At 54.8% G+C, this 17,728-nt stretch overlaps 1 protein-coding gene and 1 long non-coding RNA gene across 3 annotated transcripts in view; one reads left to right on the top strand and one right to left on the bottom strand.

Annotated features, from left to right (window-relative positions):
- Positions 1-17,728, top strand: part of Scn4a (sodium voltage-gated channel alpha subunit 4) — a 43,197-nt gene that overhangs the window by 16,542 nt on the left and 8,927 nt on the right. Inside the window, exons 7-17 of the mRNA XM_015504816.2 lie at positions 1,144-1,458; positions 2,388-2,451; positions 2,671-2,812; positions 3,901-4,110; positions 4,697-4,850; positions 6,677-6,915; positions 8,591-8,764; positions 9,531-9,887; positions 14,412-14,900; positions 16,779-16,914; positions 17,407-17,561. Coding sequence (XP_015360302.1) covers positions 1,144-1,458; positions 2,388-2,451; positions 2,671-2,812; positions 3,901-4,110; positions 4,697-4,850; positions 6,677-6,915; positions 8,591-8,764; positions 9,531-9,887; positions 14,412-14,900; positions 16,779-16,914; positions 17,407-17,561 — 2,435 coding nt within the window. The remainder of the gene's footprint in view (positions 1-1,143; positions 1,459-2,387; positions 2,452-2,670; positions 2,813-3,900; positions 4,111-4,696; positions 4,851-6,676; positions 6,916-8,590; positions 8,765-9,530; positions 9,888-14,411; positions 14,901-16,778; positions 16,915-17,406; positions 17,562-17,728) is intronic.
- LOC125615079 lies at positions 13,585-15,090 on the bottom strand. Of its 2 annotated transcripts, none has more exons than XR_007345632.1 (3): positions 14,844-15,090; positions 14,160-14,705; positions 13,585-13,828 (listed from the first exon to the last, which is right to left on the bottom strand). It is a non-coding gene; the product is annotated as an uncharacterized LOC125615079 (long non-coding RNA). The 2 variants fall into 2 exon arrangements; XR_007345631.1 differs by having other exon boundaries at positions 13,585-14,321; positions 14,421-14,705.

Here is a 17,728-nt window from a genome sequence, read left to right as displayed (position 1 = left end):
TGCAAACTGGATAAGAACAGTGCCACTCGCTGGGTTGTTCTGAGGACCGGTTGCCTAGTGTGGGCGAGTAAACTAAACAAAAATAAATGCATATGGAGAAACTGGACTCGGTTCCTTCATGGAGGAAAGATGATCTGAAAGGGATGGAGAAAGGGCCGTGGGAGGAGGGAAACAGTTAAATCCTGATGCTAGAAAGTGCCTTAGTCCTCTCTAGTCCAAAGCCCTGTGGTGGAGTGAAGGAAGGCAAGACCCAAGATGGAAAGTGCTTACGGAGGGCCTGCCACACACAGGCCACTGAGTGGAGGCCACAGCTGCCCCGCTCTGGGCCAGCACCCCCCAGGCTCAGAGGGGTTCTTTTTTTAAAATTTAGTTATAGATGGACACTATATATATAATGATGCTGAGGACTGAACCCAAGGCCTCACATGTTCGAGGCAAGTGCTCTACCACTGAGCTACAACCCCAGCCCTCACAGGAGGCTGCTGTGCATTTGGTTTCCATTCTAGGGCAAGAGAGGGAAATGAAGAGAGAGATACTGGGATCAGGCCCAAGAAGTTATGATTCTTCCATAAATGCTGGGATTCCATCAGGGTCAGTTTTGCCTTTGTCTGAAGGGGCAGAATGCTCTTAGAGCTTCTCAGAGTGAACCCTGGGTTCTGTGGTCAAAGAAGTTAAAGAAACGTGGCATTCAAGTTTTTGTTTATCTCTGTAGGACTTCTCAAAGCCTTGAATAGAAGTAATCTTTTTCCAACGTATGGACCCCCGCCCCACCACCACCACCTTTTTAAGGACACAGCTTGGGAGGCTAGTGTTCTGTAGAGCACTTGGGAATGCTAACCAGAGACCTTCATTCAGCCCTCTGTATGCTCATGTGTAGCTGCACAGCATCAGCCTAGTGATTCCTAGAGTCCATTCCAGTATGGAATGAATCTGTGAGAATCTGTGGCAATTCCAAGGCTCCACCTTGAGGATGTGCTCAGAAAGGGCAGGGTTCATCTGGGAAGGCTGGGAGAGGTAGTGGTGCCCCATTAAGCGGAACCTTGGAGATGGGGTAGGCAAAGGCTTGGGGCCAGGGTTGGGGGGGGGGGGGTCCATTGCACCCCACCCTGCCCCTGCCAATGCTCTTAATTTCTCTGTGGTCAGGGCTGAAGACGATTGTGGGGGCCCTGATCCAGTCCGTGAAAAAGCTGTCCGACGTAATGATCCTCACCGTCTTCTGCCTGAGCGTCTTTGCCCTGGTCGGGCTGCAGCTCTTCATGGGCAACCTGCGGCAGAAGTGCGTGCGCTGGCCCCCGCCCTTCAACGACACCAACACCACGTGGTACGGCAAGGACACCTGGTACGCCAACGACACCTGGAATACCAATGACAGGTGGTATGCCAACGACACGTGGAACTTCAACGACAGCTGGGCCAGCAACTACACCTTTGACTGGGATGCCTACATCAATGACGAAGGTAGGAAAGAGGGCGACCGGCAAGGGAGGACCCGCCCCAGCCCCTAGAGCGGCCCCTGCCCCGCCTCTTCTAAGACATGGTCTGAAGGGACCTGATTTTTTTGTTGTTGTTGTTGTTTAGTCATAGATAGACACAATACCTTTATTTTATTTACTTATTTTTATGTAATGGCGAGGATCAAACCCAGTGCCTCACACATGCTAGGCAAGTGCTCTACCACTGAGCTACAGCCCCAGCCTGATCTTAATCATCACTTATCACCCACTGTGACTTGCGGCACTCAGAATCTTTGCCTGTAAAATTGAGATGACAATGCTTCAATGGGTTGCTATGACAATAAACGGCAAACTGCTTTAAAAATCCTGAGTTTCTCTCTATACAAAGTGACAGGTTCTTAACCTGTGCACCCAGTTCTCCTTCATCACACTCGGGGCTCCCATCTTGGCAGGGTCACCATCAGGCACCCGTACACCCTCCTCCTGTCCCATACCCATCCTTGGCGTGAGTCCCACACCCTCACAGCCACTCTCCCACAGCGTCTTCCTGCATGTTGGAGAAGGTGCCCTTTCCTCACCTGCACCCTGGGTTTTAGCCCCCACGTTCCCTCAGGGTCCTGTGCAGGTTCCTGGCAGCCCCTTGCTCTTGCACACACACATACACACATGTCCCTATGGCTCTCCCTGTGTCCCTGCTGAATCCTGACCGTAACCGCACTAGGCACCCAGCAGACCCTGCGTGGAGTTGGGCTCCATATGGTCTACCCACCGGGGGACCTTGGAACTCAGGGCTGGACTCAAAAGAGGGAGAGGGGTCCCCAGGGAACCTATTCGGTGTATGTGGGACACTTGGACCTACCCGTGGGTGTGGAATGGGCGCATGCCCCTGCGTGTGTCCATGTGGGTGATGTGCCTTCTCTGTGACCTCTGAAGCAAACTACTACTTCCTGGAGGGCGCCAGTGATGCCCTGCTGTGTGGGAACAGCACTGATGCTGGGTGAGTGATGTCCAGGGGCGGGGAAAAGGAGCCCAAGAGTCCTGGGAGATGGGGGCTGTGGGGGGCATGGGCACATAAGGAAAATCCTTGGGCATGGGTGGAAGACCCTTCTGTTTGGGGGACACAGGCAGGACCAAGGGATATTTTTCCCTTGGGGTCCTCAATCTGTCCCTAGCCGGAGTCCTCCTCCCTAAAGCCAGTCCCCCATCCCATCCTTAGGCACTGCCCTGAGGGTTACGAGTGCATCAAGGCTGGGCGGAACCCCAACTACGGCTACACCAGCTATGACACTTTCAGCTGGGCCTTCCTGGCTCTCTTCCGCCTCATGACACAGGACTACTGGGAGAACCTCTTCCAGCTGGTACAGCTGCCCCCAGCCCCACATCCACAGCCCTCCATCTCCACTGCCTCCTCAGGGCCTCGCAGGGCTGACCCCAGGATGGCCACATCCTCAGCTGGGCCATCTCCTTCATGGGACCCTGTCAGTGCCCCCTAAAAGCTCCTGGAGCCTTATGATGCCAGGCTCCTGCTCAGAGCCACGCAACAGCCTATCTTCATTCCCCACCTGTGCTTCATGAGCTGGAGTCTGGGCCTGGCACGGGCTCAGGCCCAGGAAGTCCCAGGCCTCACAGAAAGCAGTAGGGCAGCTCTGCCCATACCATCACAGCTGACCCTCCGTAGCCTCAGGTTTCACCTCTGTGGATTCAACCAACCACAGATCCAAATATTTGTGAAAAAAAAAAAATTGTGTCTGTGCTGAACGTGTACAAAAAAATTTTGTGACATTATATCCTAAATAATACTGTATGACACTCTTCACAAAGCACTTCGTTTGCATTAGATGTAATATTATAAGTAACCTGGAAATTATTTAAAGCACAGGGAAGATGTGTCTAGGTTAGATGCAAATACCATGCCATTTTATGTACAGGACTCGAGCACCTGCAGATTTTGGTATCTGGGGGACCCTGGAACTAATCCCTATGGATACAGAAGGACACCTGTATTTAATGTCTACAGTTTGCAGGGCAGGAGGGTTGCATTTGAGGGATGGTGCCTTCTGATCCCTGGTGATATTAATAATAACAGTGATTATAGCAACTAGTATTTACTGAGCACTTACTAGGTATCAGGCTCTTTGGCAAAGGTAGGATTCAACCGGGCCCCAAAGCCCATGATCACCATTTGTCCTGACTCCCTGACCTCAGGATGCCTGGCTAGGGTCCTCAGGGGTCTCTGTCAGGTCACTGGGATCACCTGGATCCCATGTATATATTTCGGAGTTCCCCAGAACATGGTTTAGCCTGTCAAGGATGGCCATCCTCTGCCTCAAAGGCCCGCAAACCCCCAGGCTCTGCAAGGGACACCCTCTGCTTATGGGTCTGGGCAATGGGCGTGTGAGGGAGGGTGCCACCAGACCCCCCTCTCTCCTTCTCTCCCCACCCTCAGACCCTTCGAGCGGCCGGCAAGACCTACATGATCTTCTTTGTGGTCATCATCTTCCTGGGCTCTTTCTACCTCATCAATCTGATCCTGGCCGTGGTGGCCATGGCGTATGCCGAGCAGAACGAGGCCACCCTGGCTGAGGATCAGGAGAAAGAGGAGGAGTTTCAGCAGATGCTCGAGAAATTAAAAAAGCACCAGGAGGAGTTAGAAAAGGTGTGAACCCAGGGAGGGGCCCAGACCCAGGGTTCCCCTTGCCTTCAGCCAGGGCTGCTTGGCTGCCGGCTGAGGGGGTGGGAGGGCAGGGGGTAGGGGTTGCAGACAGGAGGAGTAGAAGGTCCCAGGTGGGATGGGTGCCATCTAGGCAGTAGAAAGAGTATTTCTCTGCTCAATGCCCCAGTTTCCCCATCCACAACAAGGAGTTTATTCTTGTGAAACCTCAAGTTTCATCTAGCTCAAAGACATATGGCTTCATGCTTCTCTCTAGGTCTATGCCGAGGAGAGGCAGGGTCCCCAGGTGGCTGCAGAGAGTCACTGGCCATTTTCTCAATCTCATGAAGTGTAGGTTCAGTCAGGGCCTCTGAAAGTGGAGGGTATTCAGGGTTTGGGTCCTCAGTCGCTTGGTCCTTACCCTGTCATCTCACCACCACCAAAGTTGGCCCCTTTCCCACCTGCTAGGTTTGAGACAGGCCAAGAAGAGGGGCTGTCATCTTAAAGGACTTGACAAGAGGCTCTGAGAGTCAATGATCCATCCCCTGGCTCAGAGTTGGGCTTCACACCCGTCACCCTTGCTGGTCTACAGGCCAAGGCCACCCAGGCTCTGGAAGGTGTGGAGGCAGACGGGGACCCGGCTCACAGTCAGGCCTGCAATGGCAGCCTGGACACATCGCCAGGAGAGAAGGGGCCCCCGAGGCCGAGCTGCAGCGCAGACAGTGGTATCTCTGATGCTATGGAGGGTGAGTGCCCTGTACCCCAATCCCCCCTGCCCTGTCTGCCCTCCCATAGGCCATTTAGCCTCCTGAGGGCAGGGTGCAGCCTGACTAGACCCAACTTCAGGAGGACAGTAATTTAATATTGGCATTGAGGAAATAAACTGTGATAAATATAGTTCTGTCTTAACCTGGCCAAGTTGTGGCTACGAGGCCAAGCTGCTGCGGGAACCAGGGGCTTCCGGGAGGACCTTGGGGGCTGCCAAGGCAACGGGGAAGGACAGGCTAATAATACTAACCAGGAAGGCCCTGTGTTCCGGAAACTGAAGAGCCTGCTCTTCCAGTGTTCTCTGGATAAAGGTTAAAGGTCAACATCAAATTCCCAGAGTAAATTCAGAGATTCTCCCAATCCCTGCACCACACCCAGGTCCTGGGAGGAGAATAAGGATATCAAAATGAGAGATGGATGGAAAGATGATGGATGGTGGATGGTGCATGGATGGATGGATGTGCTGAAAGATTCCTGAATGGAAAGAGACAGTTGGGAGTGTAGATGAATGAGAGGGAAGAAAGGAAGGAGGGAAGTGGGGCGGGAAGAACATAGAAAGCAGGAAGAAAGGAGGAAATAAAGAAGAGAGAATGGACACAGAAAGAAAGTCTCACCCAGAGAAGAGAGCTGGTCCCTCTCCAGGCCAGCCTGCCTGGGCTAAAAGTGGGGAGTTAGAAAGGTGTGTGGTGGGGGGAGTGAGATTACAGGACTTTGCAAACCCTTAGAAGGTACATATTATCTCACCTTGTGTGAACTTGCATGATGCATTCAGGTGACTGTGTGCCAGAGAATGGACTAGGGAATGCAGGACAGACAGAGCTGGCCCCTGCTCTTGCTGGGACCTTCACCATGAGTTTCCAGCCTCAGATGCTGGGGCACTACAGTGGCCTAGGAGTGGACATGGAGTTGAGGGAGGTCACCAACAGACTAGAATCCACTGCTGTCTCTGAGAGACTCAGGTTTCTCATTCCTCGGTACAGTTGGGGTTGCACCCAGGATCTCCAAGGGGCTGCCACCCACTCCAGTCCCTTTCCTTAATCTACAAAATAGGTGGCATTAATTGTATGAGTCAGTGAGATCATACCTAGGCCAAGGCAGCTCCCATTGGTCACAGAGACCAGGGGCAGGAGCACCTTCATCCCATGGTCCTTACAGAGGACAGAGCCTCGTGGCTTTGGGGCTGCAAGAACAGGGGCTGTTTTCAGAAAGCCACTCTGGAGGGAAAGGAGGATCTGGCTGAGGACACACTCCTGCAAGGCCGACTTTACCGGCAGTGGGGAGGGAGAGTCCTAAGGGAGTCTCAGTCTGGTCCCAGACTTTGGTGGGCCTGAGTTCCCTCTTCTCTGGGCGTTTCTCCTGCCAGAATGGCAGCCTTGGGCACAGAGCAGAGGGCTAAGGTCCAGCCCGAGCTCTCTGAGGGGCGGGGCGGGGCGGGGCGGGGCGTGCCGAGAGGGCGGGACTTGAAATAGCTCGCAGGGGTGGGCCCTGGAGGGAGTTCTAAGAGGCCTGGCTTTCAGGAGGGGGATCCGAGGGTGTGGTCATGTGGGTGGGGCTTCGGGGGCGGGTCTGGAGTGACGAGGTGTGAGGCGGGGCTTGGAGAAGGCCAGTTGAGGGTGGGGTCTCTCGAACATAGAGGATGGGGGCTTTAAGGTTGGCTTAGGCCTCGCCAACCCGCTGGAATGTTGAGATGTGGAGCGTTAAGGGGTGGGGCTTGGGTGGGGGGGTCCCAAGAACTAGTGGAGGAAGGAAGGGGCGCTCCAGTGGGAGAATCTTCGTCAGGCACCTGTTAAAACCCCTCTCGCAGAGTTGGAGGAGGCCCACCAGAAGTGCCCACCATGGTGGTACAAGTGCGCACACAAAGTGCTCATATGGAACTGCTGCACCCCGTGGGTGAAGTTCAAGCATATCATCCACCTGATCGTCATGGACCCCTTCGTGGACCTGGGCATCACCATCTGCATCGTGCTCAACACCCTCTTCATGGCCATGGAGCACTACCCCATGACGGAGCACTTCGACAACGTGCTTTCTGTGGGAAACCTGGTAGGGAGGGGCCAAAGGGGAGGGTGGTCATTAGGGGGCAGGACCCAGTGGGGCTGTCTGGAAATATGGGGCACTATTAGGGGGGCATCTGGGGACAGATAGGGTTTTCCTAGTATATGGGGCTAAGACATGTATGGGGAGGTACCTGGGGTGATGTGTGGGGTGTAGAATATGGATTTCAAGGCATTAAGGGAGAGCCGGGTGAGGCTCTGAATTCATTGAGATCAGAATTCCTGGGGTCAGGGATCCAGGCCTTGCTCTGGAAGTAGGGATGTGGAGATGGAAGCCTTAGTTGGATAAAAAGTTCTCCAGTTCCTGAGATTGGCATGGGCCTGAAAGGGACCTGGGGATGTGGCATATAGCCACTCAAATCCAGGCCCAAAAGGCCTCAGCTCACCCTGAGCGCTTCAGGGACTTGTTCCCACCCACTCACCCATATCGCCAGCCTGGCCCTGCTGCTCCCCTCTCCAGCTCTTTGCTGCTCCGCTATTGTTGACGTGCCCTGATCCACCCGCTTATCCCTGCCCATTAGGAGCATTATCACCTCGTTGCCAGCCCCAGTGGAGCCTGACAAAGGGAAAGCCGCTGCCTCCTCTAGCCCCACCCACCCTTCCCCATCCCCTTCACAATTTTTCCAGGGTGGCATTTGTCAAGGTGTTCTTCCCACCCCAAAAGGGAGGCCAACTCAGGGAGACTGAGATATGGGCCCTGGGCATGACCAAGACTGGGTGGGTGGCACAAGAATCAAGCCCTCAGGGCCAGGCACATCTCTCCCATGGAGATGTATGAGGCAGCATGGCCAGGCTGGGCCAGAGGGGTGAGGGCGGGCCCTAGATTCATGGCACAGCTGCTGGGGTGCGCATGATGGTCAGGGCCCGCCTGCCTGCCTAACCCCTGCCGACACTGTGCTACTGTCTGGACACCTGCTGTGGCCAGGGGCAGCCCCTGGGAGGGGCTCAGCATGTACCCATGCAGACTGTAGACCCAGGGCAGCTGGTGCCCAATAGCAGGGGGACCAGATCCAGGGAGTTTTCAGGGCTATGCAGCCCTCAGGCTCCTGTTCCAAGGTTGGGGAAGCAGCTCTGACCTCCCCACATTGATTTTTTTCCCCTAGACCCTGAGTCCACCAAGATTTGCTAAGTCCTGGGACTGGATCCAGTAGATAGGATTAGGGATAAAGGAAAGAACCTGAACTCAGCACCCTAAGAACTGGCTGCTGGTTGCTGACCTGGCTGAACCTTGTTTGCTCATCTGTGGGATGAGTGTGATGTTCCCTGCCAACTCTGTGGAGATAAGGATCCCAGCCAGGCATGGTGGCGCCTGCCTGTAATCCCAACCACTCTGGAGGCTGAAGCAGGAGGATCACAAGTTCAAGGCCAGCCTGGGCAACTTAGCAAGACCCTGTCTCAAAATAATATTTTTGTTTAAAAGGGATGGGGTTATAGTTCAGTGTAAAGTGCCTCTAGGTTTGATCCCTAATACCAAAAAAACAAAAAAAAACAAACCCTGACATACACACATATGGGCCATGGGTACCACTCCCTTCCCCCTTAAGGCTCTGGACCTCTTCCCCTCAATCCACAGAGCCTCTTCCAGGAGGTGGGAGTGGCTGGAAGATTCCAAAGGCCCTGTGCTCCCTGAAGCCTTGTGACAGGGCCTCTACCCCTCCCCCTAGGTCTTCACAGGCATCTTCACGGCTGAGATGGTACTGAAGCTGATCGCCATGGACCCCTACGAGTATTTCCAGCAGGGCTGGAACATCTTCGACAGTTTCATCGTCACCCTCAGCCTGGTGGAGCTGGGCCTGGCCAACGTGCAGGGGCTGTCTGTGCTCCGCTCCTTCCGACTGGTACGAGAGAACTACAGGGCCAGGGACTGCAGAGTGGGTGGGAGGAGAAACTTCAGGAAGCCAGAAGATTGGAAATGAGGCGCCCCTCCCCTGCCCAGGAACGTGTCTTACCTGTAAACAGGGAGCCAGGGATCCCTCCCTCCTTATCACACAGTTCTGGGGCTACCAAACTGACAACCCCAAGAGCTGACATTGGGTGACTTGGGGACAATCCCATAAAGGATATTTATATTATTATTTATTTTTTATTTTTTAGTTGTCAATGGACCTTTATTTTATTTATTTCTATGCAGTGCTGAGAATTGAACCCAGTACCTCACACATGCTAAGCAAGCGGAGCCACAACCCCAGCCCCTTATATTATTTTTTTTAACTTTATTATGGGAACTTCCCTGCATCCAAAAATACAGACAAAGGAAAATGAACCTCCAAGTACCTACCACATTCTACAATTCTTGTTTCACCCCCTTCCCTAGTTTTTATTGGCAGCGGAAGTATGTTAAAGCAAGTGTTGACATAAAATGTTACTAGTAAAATGCTTTGTATTCTTAGCAGGTAAGGGCTTTTTTCTCTTTTTAACATACTAACATCAGGAAGCGGTAGAACATGAGTAGTCCCATTTAACCAGGAGGCAAAGAGGCCTCCGATCACTCAGGGGTGGGGCTTCAGGCTACTTGAAATTGTTCTTGCAGCTGAGGCGGGGGCTCTGGGGTTGGGCCACTTGTCACGGGGCCTCATTTGCCCTTGTCCTCCCCATGCCCGATAGCTGCGGGTTTTCAAGCTGGCCAAGTCGTGGCCGACGCTCAACATGCTCATCAAAATCATCGGCAATTCCGTGGGGGCGCTGGGCAACCTGACGCTGGTGCTGGCCATCATCGTGTTCATCTTCGCCGTGGTGGGCATGCAGCTATTTGGCAAGAGTTACAAGGAGTGCGTGTGCAAGATCGCTGCCGACTGCAGCCTGCCCCGCTGGCACATGCACGATTTCTTCCACTCCTTCCTCATCGTCTTCCGCATCCTGTGTGGGGAGTGGATCGAGACCATGTGGGATTGCATGGAGGTGGCTGGCCAGGCCATGTGCCTCACCGTCTTCCTCATGGTCATGGTCATCGGCAACCTGGTGGTGAGTGAGACTGGCTGGGGAGCTTCCCCACCCTCACCCAGGAAGGGTGCAAGGGGTGTCCAGTGCCTTTACAAGGCTGTCGTTAGAGGGCCTTGTTGCTGGTAGAGAGATCTTAGGAAATTGTTGTGATGTTTTCTATCTTCTATTCCCCACCCCCCTGAAATGGCAATTTTATATGGCTTCACCCAGCAAGTCTCAAATTTTAAACTGCTTAAGTATTACCTGGAGTTTCTAAAACATGGATTCCTGGCCCCTCCCCTGGAGAATCTGATTCAGCAGCCTGGGCCCAACCAAACCTGGGAATCTGAATTCCAGACAAGCTCCAGGCTCCATCCAGGGATGGTGCTGTAGGCCTCTAGTATTTTGAGTAACACCAATGAGTCAGGCAGACCCGTGTTACGGTCCCAGCTCCCTGGGCATCCTGTGTGTAACCTTGAGCCAGTGACCACTCACCAGTCAGGCTGGGTTTCCTAACTGTCACATAGAAGAAAATAATAGGTACCTCAAGGGGCCTCTGGGAAAATTGGCCTCACTAGTGGACACAGTATAACCCAGTCACCTTCTACTACCCTCTTATTCTTCTCTGTTCCTGAGCTCTGGAAAACAGAATTAGAGCCTGGCATTGGGAGACTCCAGAGGTGACATAAACTTCATCCATCCCACCCCTTCCTGTGGTTCAGGACTGGGCTGGGAGCTGTGCAGGGGAGGAGGTGTGGCAAGGTGAAGGGCAGGGTCCATGGTCCAGCTGGACACCAGTTCTGTGGCCAGGGCCTGTGGAGGCATCTCTCCTTACCCTGCTCATCCCAAATCTTTCCCTTTCTGGGGTCACAGCCTCAGAGCCCCATACTGCTGTGCCCAGCTGCCCCCTATGGTGGCTGGCACTGCCCTGGGCAACGGGGTAGAAGACGCATGCACGTCCCCACATTCCAAAAAGACCAGTGGAATCCTTGAGCTGCTGGGTCAGCGTTCTCAGATATCATTGAGCTCCGGCAGGGGGCAGGGGCGGATGGGGGAGGGGTGTCACCTCTGCTGGAGGAGGAGATTGTGGGACAGCTACAGTGAAGAACCCAGACTGCTGTCCCTGAGGGGCGGGTGCACCTGAGTGAGTGGAGAGAGACAGGGAAGGTGCCTGGGTTGAACTTTGGGGCAGGATTGGGTGGGGTGGGTCACTGGCTCTGAGTAGAAGTTTCTGAATGTACATTTAAGGGCTATAGATGCCTGGAGAGAGTCTGGGAGGTTTCTGTCTCTGTGAGTGGACACTCAAAAACATCTCTCACACCTGTAATCCCAGTGGCTCAGGAGGCTGAGGGAGGAGGATCTTGAGTTCAAAGCCAGCTTCAGCAAAAGCAAGGTACTAAGCAATTCAGTGAGACCCTGTCTCTAAATAAAGTACAAAATAGGGCTGGGGATGTGGCTCAGTGGTCAAGTGCCCCTGGGTTCAATCCCAAGTACCAAAAAAAAAAAAAAAAACCCGAAACTATATTTCTCATCCCCCTTTGCCACTTGCTGACTGGAAAGTCTTGAACAAGAAATTTAACCTCTTTGGGGCCTTAGTTTTCTCATCTGGAAAATGGGGATGCTAATGGCGGTGGTCCTGCAGGTTACATGACAGGTGTCAGTGCTTTGCAAAGTGCTTGGCCCACCAGGCCAGGGGACGTCAGAAGTTACAAGCAGGTGGTTTTGTGTTAATCATTGTAATTAAGCTGATAACTTCTAAAATTAATGAGACACCCCTGCCCCCTCTTTTTTTTTTGAGACAGTGCCTTGCTAAGTTGCTTAGGGCACCAGCTATTGGCATAACCTTCCTGCCCTCTGCAAACCTGTGCGCAAGGGCTTTCTGTGCATTGTTCCTAGTCTTCTCAACACCCTGAGGTGGGCAGTGCTGCAGTGCTGCCTCCACGTCCTGGAGGTGGCGCTGCCCAGAGCCACACAGCAATGAGAAACTGGGCCCGATTGGGTGCGCTCACCTACATAACCCCAGAGACTCGGGAAGCTGAGGGAGGAGGACTGCAAGTTTGAAGCCAGCCTCAGCAACATAGTGGAGCCCTAAGCAACTTAGCAAGGCTCTGTCTCCACAAAAAAATAAAAATTATATATATATATATATATGTATGTATATGTATATGAAGGGCTTTATATATATATATAAAGGGCTGAGACGTAGTTCAGTGTTAAAGTGCCCCTGGGTTCAATCCCCAGTACCAAAAAACAAAGAAAGTAAGAAAGAAAAAAGAAACTGAATTAGGACAAGAACCTGCAATAAGAGCAGCAACAGTGATAATGATGACCATGACACCAGCTGTGACGCTGAGGACGGTGGCACTTGCTCAGCCCTAGCCGGCACTCTGAGCATGCTCAGTGGTAGCGCCCAGAGCTGTCCATTCGCCTATACCCATGGCCTCCTATGGAGGACGGACGGCTTTATCTGTTACATAGAGGAGGAGGCGAAGGCTCAGGAAGGTGATTAGTGAGAAGTACAGGGTTTGAGCCCAAGTAGTCTGGCTCTAGGGCCTACAGCCACTGCACCGTCCCCTCCGGAGACTGTCACCCCGTCTCTCTCCCCATCTCTCCTACTCTCTCTCTTTTTTAGCCCAGCTCTGTGGCTCTCCCAGATTGCTCAGAGGGAGTGAAGCTGCCCAGGAGGCGGCACGGTCAGCTCCTTGGGCACTGTCCCCTCCTACCACACCCCCATGCCTCAGAGAAGCAGGTGTCTACCAGAGGGCGCCAGGGCACCCTGCCAGGGACTGTGGGGACCCGTGCCCCTTGCATCCCTGACACTTGGCCACTTCCCCTGGGTTACTGTGAAGAAGAGGAAGTGACTAGGTCACAGATGACCCACCCCACAGAGCCCCCCAGGGAACATGACCTCTGTCCCCCTCCCCTCTCCCCTCCCCCTTGCCCGAGGAGGCTATTTCTGTCCCAGGCAGGAGCCGTGTGCAAACCCTGCTGACCCAGAGAGCAGCTAATTCCCATCTCAGATGTGTTTCTGGCAACTGGACGCCTCCCCCTGAGACGGGGAGAAAAGGACCAATAAATGTGGGTGGTGGGCTCAGGCAGAGAGGAGAGGGAGCGGGAGGACGTGGCACAGGGTGGAAATCCCCCCAGCACACTCTTTCAAAGGGGATTTTAATGTATTCTTTAAAGATACTGTGCTGACATGGTAGTTAAGACAATCCTGAAAACCCTTGGAGGACGTTGGTCAAGCCAGACAGCGAGGCACGCGGGGAAGACGGTCAAGGGCATAGATTCCCTCTTATCCACTCACACAGTGACAAGCCCCAGGCCCCAGACAGTAAGAACCTGGCTCTGCCTCTGGTGGACAACAGCCAGGACCTCCCACCCCAGCCAGTGTCACCTTCCTCCACTGCCCAGGCACCAGGGGTGTTTGTGGGGGGAGGCAAGGTCATTGCTTTGCAAACTTCTGGGGATATCATTCACATTGTAGTCTAAGCAAATGGTGCTCTCTAAAATTGTGACTGGAAACCTGGGTGTTAGTCAAGACTTTGCTGTGTGTCCTAGGGCAAACCACTCTACCTCTGGGACTCTGTTTCCTCATCTGTAAAACGCTGAACTGGCCAAATTAATCATGTTCTTCCCTATACCGTGTAAAGCTTTCTATTATTGCTCATATAATAACAACCAATATGTTTTGATCACTTACTTGTATTGATCTTTTAATCATCAGAGCATTGTGAGGATTACTGAAATCATAGTAATAAGTACACAGATAAGTAAACAGGCACAGAGCAGTGAAGCAGCTTGCCTTAGGACACACAGCTAGTAAACTGGGATTCAGCATCATTTCAAAGCCTGTGCACACCAGTCTCTATTGCCACCAAACCCACCCTGTATTTTTCTGGTCAGACGTCCGTCTCCACTAGGCTTTGGGCTCTCTGAGGCCACTTGCTCACCAACAGTGGCAGGGGTTCAGTAATTGTCCACTAGAAAATAAAATGTGGGGAGAGGACAAGAGGTGGCCAGTAGTAGTAGCCTCTAGGTCCCCATCAATAGGAAAGGAGGAAGGGAAATAGGAATAGGTGTGGTAGGGAGCCCCAAGGGGGGGAAGAAGTAAGTAGCAGGCCAAATGTTCTTTCCAGAGCAACAGGGGACAGAACCCAGCGTCTGTTAAAAGTCCCACTTAACAGATGAGGAAAAGAAGGCTCCAGGATTGTTTCCTAGAAATGTGAGACTTGAGCCCTGTCCTTTGTTCTCCAGCCCCTGACAGTAGAGGTAGAGGACAGACCCGTGCAGAGTCCCTGTCCCCCAGTGTACCTCTCCAAACCTGCCATGGCAGCAGAGTCCTCTCACAGGCACGAGCCTCAGTTTCCATATCTGCAAGATGGGGATGATCTTGGCAGCCCTCCCCTCCAGGAGCCTCTGTGAGATTCCATTAGGTGACGTCCTTCCAAATGCCCAGTGTGTGGCTGGTCTGACCTGTAGGTAGGAGCCCCCCTTGGTGGCTGAAGGTGGAGCCCCCAGGGACTCGCAGGCTGGCCTGAGGCTCCCCCAACGCCTGTCTCCCAGGTTCTGAACCTGTTCCTGGCCCTCCTGCTGAGCTCCTTCAGTGCCGACAGCCTGGCGGCCTCAGACGAAGACGGCGAGATGAACAACCTGCAGATCGCCATCGCGCGGATCAAGTGGGGCATCAGCTTCGCCAAGACCTTCCTCCTGGGGCTGCTACACGGCAAGATCCTGAGCCCCAAGGAGATCATTCTCAGCATCGGGGAGCTTGGAGGCACTGAGGAGGCTGGCGAGGCCAGGGAAGGTGCCCCCAAGGATGAGAAGAAGGAGCCACCACCCGAGGAGGGGGACAAGGACCTGAAGAAGGACAATCACATCCTGAACCACATGGGCCTGGTGGACGGCCCTCCCTCCAGCATCGAGCTGGACCACCTCAACTTCATCAACAACCCCTACTTGACCATCCAGGTGCCCATCGCCTCCGAGGAGTCTGACCTGGAGATGCCCACCGAGGAGGAGACCGACACCTTCTCAGAGCCTGAGGATGTCAAGGTGAGCCCATCCAGGGCCCTGCTGGCGGGGTCGTGGACCAAATCACAAGTTCTCTTCAGTCCTCAGTTGCTCCATCTGTAAAATGGGGGTGATGGTTCCCAGACCATGGCTGGTTGTAAGCATCCCATGACATGCTATGCTCAGAGCACTTAGAAAGCGCTGTGTAAATGGTGACTGTTTTATCCTCATTGATGTGACTATGATGATAGGCCAGGCAAAACGCTACCTGGGCCCTCGCACCAGCAGGTGGCGCTCCTGGACAGGATGCTCTTACCTTTGGCACCTTAGTTCCAGGACTGGGGCCAAAAAAGCCTCTCCTAAATACCCCCATGGGCTTAAAGCCCCTGCCAAGTGCTTGATACAATCATCTATTTCTTCTTAGACCCTACCTAAGGTTGGACCCAACCTCCCATCTGGCCAAGGTGCCAGATCCAGGTCAAGGTCTCTGAGCAGAGGAGCCAGAGGGTCAAGGGGAGTTGGGGACGAGGACAGCAGAGAGCTATCACACAGCCTCAGGGCAGGAGCCCTGACACTCCACCCGCCGGTCCAGGCAGGGCCCTTGCTGCTGGGCCAAGTTGCCCGCTAGTCCTGTCTCTCTCTGGTGAGGGTGGGAAGGGACCGGAGCGAGGTGGTGGTCTCCCAGAGGCTGCCGTGGAGGCTGGGACCCTGCCTTGGACCTTCCAGGGGAGGTGACTCTGAGCCACCCTCACCTGTTCTCCAGCCATGGCAGGGAAAAGACTGACCCAGGAGTGAGGCCAGGCCCTGCCCACCCCACCCCACACCCTGTCTCTTATACACATNNGGCTGGAGACGGGAACCTAGCGAACTTTGCCCTGAAAGCTCTTGACTCCTTATTCACCCCAAATATGTGGCACGCTGACTTACCAGGGGGCCGAGTGCCTGCCGAGCTATAAATACCCTGGGAAATGTGGCACCGACCTCAACCTCGGTAGGAGGAACTAGGTGGGGGAGGGGCTGGAGAGGGCTGGGTCCAAGGCTCTGGGAGGGGAGGGGGCCTGAGGACTCTTTAAAGGGGGACAGACATGGTTCCCAGGGGGATTGTGGAAGCTGGGCAGGGCCGGCAGCTCTGTGGGTGCACAGGCCTAGTCCTCTGTGCCTCAGTTTCCTTTTCTGCCGGCTGGGAACAAGAACCACCATCTGGGGTTTTCTGGTCACTGTCCTCCACCAAGCTGCCCAATTGGTCTTCCTCCTCAGGGGCCTCACGCCCAGCCATGAAGGGTCTCCTTGCAGAGTCAGGGCAGGACTGGGAAGCGGGCCTGGGACAGCACCAGGAGGAGGTGGGAGGAGGCCTGGCCAGGCCGGAGCACCAGCCCCCGCCCCACCCCCACTCCGATCAGGTTCCCTTGGCGCCAGACTGGGGCCTTGGCTGGGGAAAGTTTTCCATCCTTCCTGGATCCCTCAGCCAAACAGACCCTGGGGGTGGGAGGTCTCGGACACTGGGGGCACCACATGCCTGTTCTCTGCGGCCTGTGAAGGTCCAGCTCCATCCTGACCGCTTTTCTTACTCCTGCCCTCGCAGAAGGACCTACAGGCCTTTTCTCCTCTTCCAGGCCCCTCGTGCCCCCAACACCTCCCAGATCACCCAGCAGCCTGAGCCCCACGCAGCCACCCTCCTCCCCAGCTCTGTCCCAGGTTCTTCCCTTACCCGAGACCCTTACCTGTCTCTTCATGCCCCCCTTCCCCCTCCCAGCCCTCATGTGGCACACAGGCCGGACCAAGGCCACCTCCGCACTGTCTGTTCAGTAACCAGGGCTGAGTGGACAGATGGGGGTGGACAGGTCTGGCCTGCCCCGCCTGGTGGGAGGATGAGGGGGTCTCTCAGGACCCAGGGGTCATGAGCCCCTGTGGCCCCTGCAGAAGCCGCCGCAGCCCCTCTACGATGGGAACTCCTCCGTCTGCAGCACGGCTGACTACAAGCCCCCCGAAGAGGACCCCGAGGAGCAGGCTGAGGAGGACCCCGAGGGGGAGCAGCCTGAGGAGTGCTTCACGGAGGGTGAGGATACACCCACAGCCAGCACCCTCACCTGGCCTGGGCGCCTCCCCCAGCCCAGCGTCCCTGTAAGGGGCAGGCCACACCAGAGCCAGAGGAGGCCGTAGGAAAGCAAGCGGCCCTCTTCGCCAGTGCTGCCCTCCCCTGCCTCACTCTGGGGAGCTGACCCTGGAGCCACGGGCCTCAGGAGACAGCCCTGGAGAAACATTTTTGTTCAAAGGTCCTGGGCTGGATGGTCTGAAGCCTGCTTGGGCAAGGTTGGGGGAGGACGGGGACAGTAGGTGGCCTGAGCCCTGTTTGCAGAGCATCCTCCCTCTGCGTGTGCATCCCTGGCGGCAGTTGATACATGGTGGAACGGGTTGTGAAGGGAAGACCTAAGCCCCCCACATGAGCCAGATGGAACCCTGGGTCTGGGGACAGTGAGGTGGAGGCTGGGGAGAGGCACCCTGAGGCGGCCCTAGGCTTATGACGCGGTGCCCTGTCCCTGTCCCCCAGCCTGTGTGCAGCGCTGCCCCTGCCTCTATGTGGACATCTCCCAGGGCCGCGGGAAGATGTGGTGGACCCTCCGCAGGGCTTGCTTCAAGATTGTTGAGCACAACTGGTTCGAGACCTTCATTGTCTTCATGATCCTGCTCAGCAGTGGGGCCCTGGTAAGCACCCCCCAGGGGATGGGGCACAGGCAGAGGCAGGTGCCAAGTCCCAAGCAGGTCCCCCTAGGGCGCTCTCACTCCATTCCAGGAATGGATGGGGCCTAGACAGTCCTGAATCCAAAGAATCCTAAAGCGCCTCACCTCGACCTCCAGAATAGGTTCTAGAA

This window comes from Marmota marmota, unplaced genomic scaffold, assembly GCF_001458135.2.
Source record: "Marmota marmota marmota unplaced genomic scaffold, marMar, whole genome shotgun sequence".
NCBI lineage: Eukaryota > Metazoa > Chordata > Mammalia > Rodentia > Sciuridae > Marmota > Marmota marmota.
Note: the sequence above shows the minus strand (reverse complement) of the source record. Positions and strands in the feature narration are given on the sequence as shown.